Source organism: Etheostoma cragini, chromosome 18, assembly GCF_013103735.1.
Source record: "Etheostoma cragini isolate CJK2018 chromosome 18, CSU_Ecrag_1.0, whole genome shotgun sequence".
Lineage (NCBI taxonomy): Eukaryota > Metazoa > Chordata > Actinopteri > Perciformes > Percidae > Etheostoma > Etheostoma cragini.
Window position 1 is genome coordinate 1489558 of NC_048424.1, and position 1798 is coordinate 1491355.

At 40.4% G+C, this 1798-nt stretch overlaps 1 protein-coding gene across 1 annotated transcript in view; it reads right to left on the minus strand.

Moving 5' to 3' along the window:
* Nucleotides 1-608, minus strand: part of cad (carbamoyl-phosphate synthetase 2, aspartate transcarbamylase, and dihydroorotase) — a 31962-nt gene extending 31354 nt beyond the window's left edge. The window contains exon 1 of the mRNA XM_034900184.1: nt 181-608. Coding sequence (XP_034756075.1) covers nt 181-262 — 82 coding nt within the window. The 5' untranslated portion in view covers nt 263-608. The remainder of the gene's footprint in view (nt 1-180) is intronic.
* Between the last annotated feature and the right edge of the window lie 1190 nt (nt 609-1798).

Here is a 1798-nt window from a genome sequence, read left to right on the forward strand (position 1 = left end):
GGGTTAAATGGCGCTTTACAACTCGGACCAACCAACACCGTAGTGGCACATTCGGGCAAAAGACATAAAATGTCCAAATGCACAATACACATATGGCAGGTGGACTTTAAGCCGAGTTTAACGGAGTTACCTGTGATACATTAGAAACAAATTAGCTTTAAAAAAAAAAAACAGACGTACCAACTTCTCCCGACACTGACACATTTGCACCAAAAAGGAGGCCTTTGAACGTCGTCCCGTCTTCTAGGATCAAAGTCGCCATCTTCGTCTCTTTGGACACTTTGGACAGATAATGCTAGCTGCTGCTGCTGCTGCTGCTGCTGCACCCGGGGACACGCCGGATGTGTGTAGTGATGATGAGGAGCCACGGTCTCCACGTGAAACTCACGACGCTCGCGGAAGGCAGGAGAAGATGAGACCCAAACACTGCAGAGGAAGACTAGATTAGACCGCAGAGGGGATATCTCGGTCTAAATGAATCCAGGTTAAATGCGTACTCAATAAAACAAAAAATAACGAGTTTAGTAAAATGGCTTGCCAGTTGGTCGGACGGGACGCTGAGTGCTCCACACACGCTGCTGGGAGTGTGTGGAAGTCGGCCCGCAGCCTGGACCGGAGCGTTTGACGTAGAAACCCCCAGCACTTCCGCTGAGACCTTTCAAAAATAAAAGCCACACTGATACATCAGAATCAGAATCAGCTTCATTAGCCAGGTATGAGGACTCATTGGAGGAATTTTGCTTTGGGTCATCATTGCTCACGATGCGCTTGCACATACAAAACAAACAATATATACACACTAATATATACAAACTACTATATACAAACTAAAATATACACACTAATACATACACACTCTAAGCCTAAAAATGGATGAACCAGTATCTGAATGAGATAAGCTTTCTCTTACTTGGAATTTGCCTTGGTGTGATTGGTTCATGCACTTAACATGTGGAAATGAATAATAAAGAGCAATGTAGCCTACTTTAACAAGAACATAATTAAAGAAACAAACAAATATGTGAAAGGCACTACAACAAATATTCAGAATACATTACATAACCTATTTGTAGCCTGTTTTCTGGCTGTAGTTTCACACTTTGTAGGCTGCTCACTTGTGTACGTGACAAATAATCGTGATTTGATTAGTAAATAAGAACTGTAATCAAAGTCATGTGCTTACCAAACGTGAAGAATTCAGAAATCAAATCTTGACTTTAAGTAACGTTTACATTTCAGGTTATTCAGTTTGATATATGTAAATCAAACATGTTTTTGTGTAGTGCAGCAACGGAGTACTCATACATAGATTACACACATTGCACATGCAGGCCTGTACAGAGAGTGAAGCAATTATAATCAATGATGTGATTGACTAGGTGTCCCAGTGACCCACATCTAGGGTGACTTTGCACTGAGAAATGTCCCACATGGACAGAAAACGTTCACCCTTTCTATATTGTGCACTTTGCACATTTTTTTCAGTGCCTTTAATGGATACTTTTTACCTGACAATGGCACCAAAGAAGAAGACAAAGGGCAATTTTTAAGGTGCAGATCAACCCCTGCTAGCCATACATTGTTTTGTGTATTTTGAACTCATATTCAGTAAATCAGAATAAATGTGCTCAGGAAAACTGTTCTTTGTACAATGCTCAATCAATTTAGCTCACTGATCCCATTTTGACGAGACTTGGATAAGATTGTAATTCCTGTCACAGACACTTTGTCTGTAAGCTTTTGTTGATTTATGTGTATCTTAAGTTTTAATAAATGTTTTCGTTTTTGCAGGTAAGGT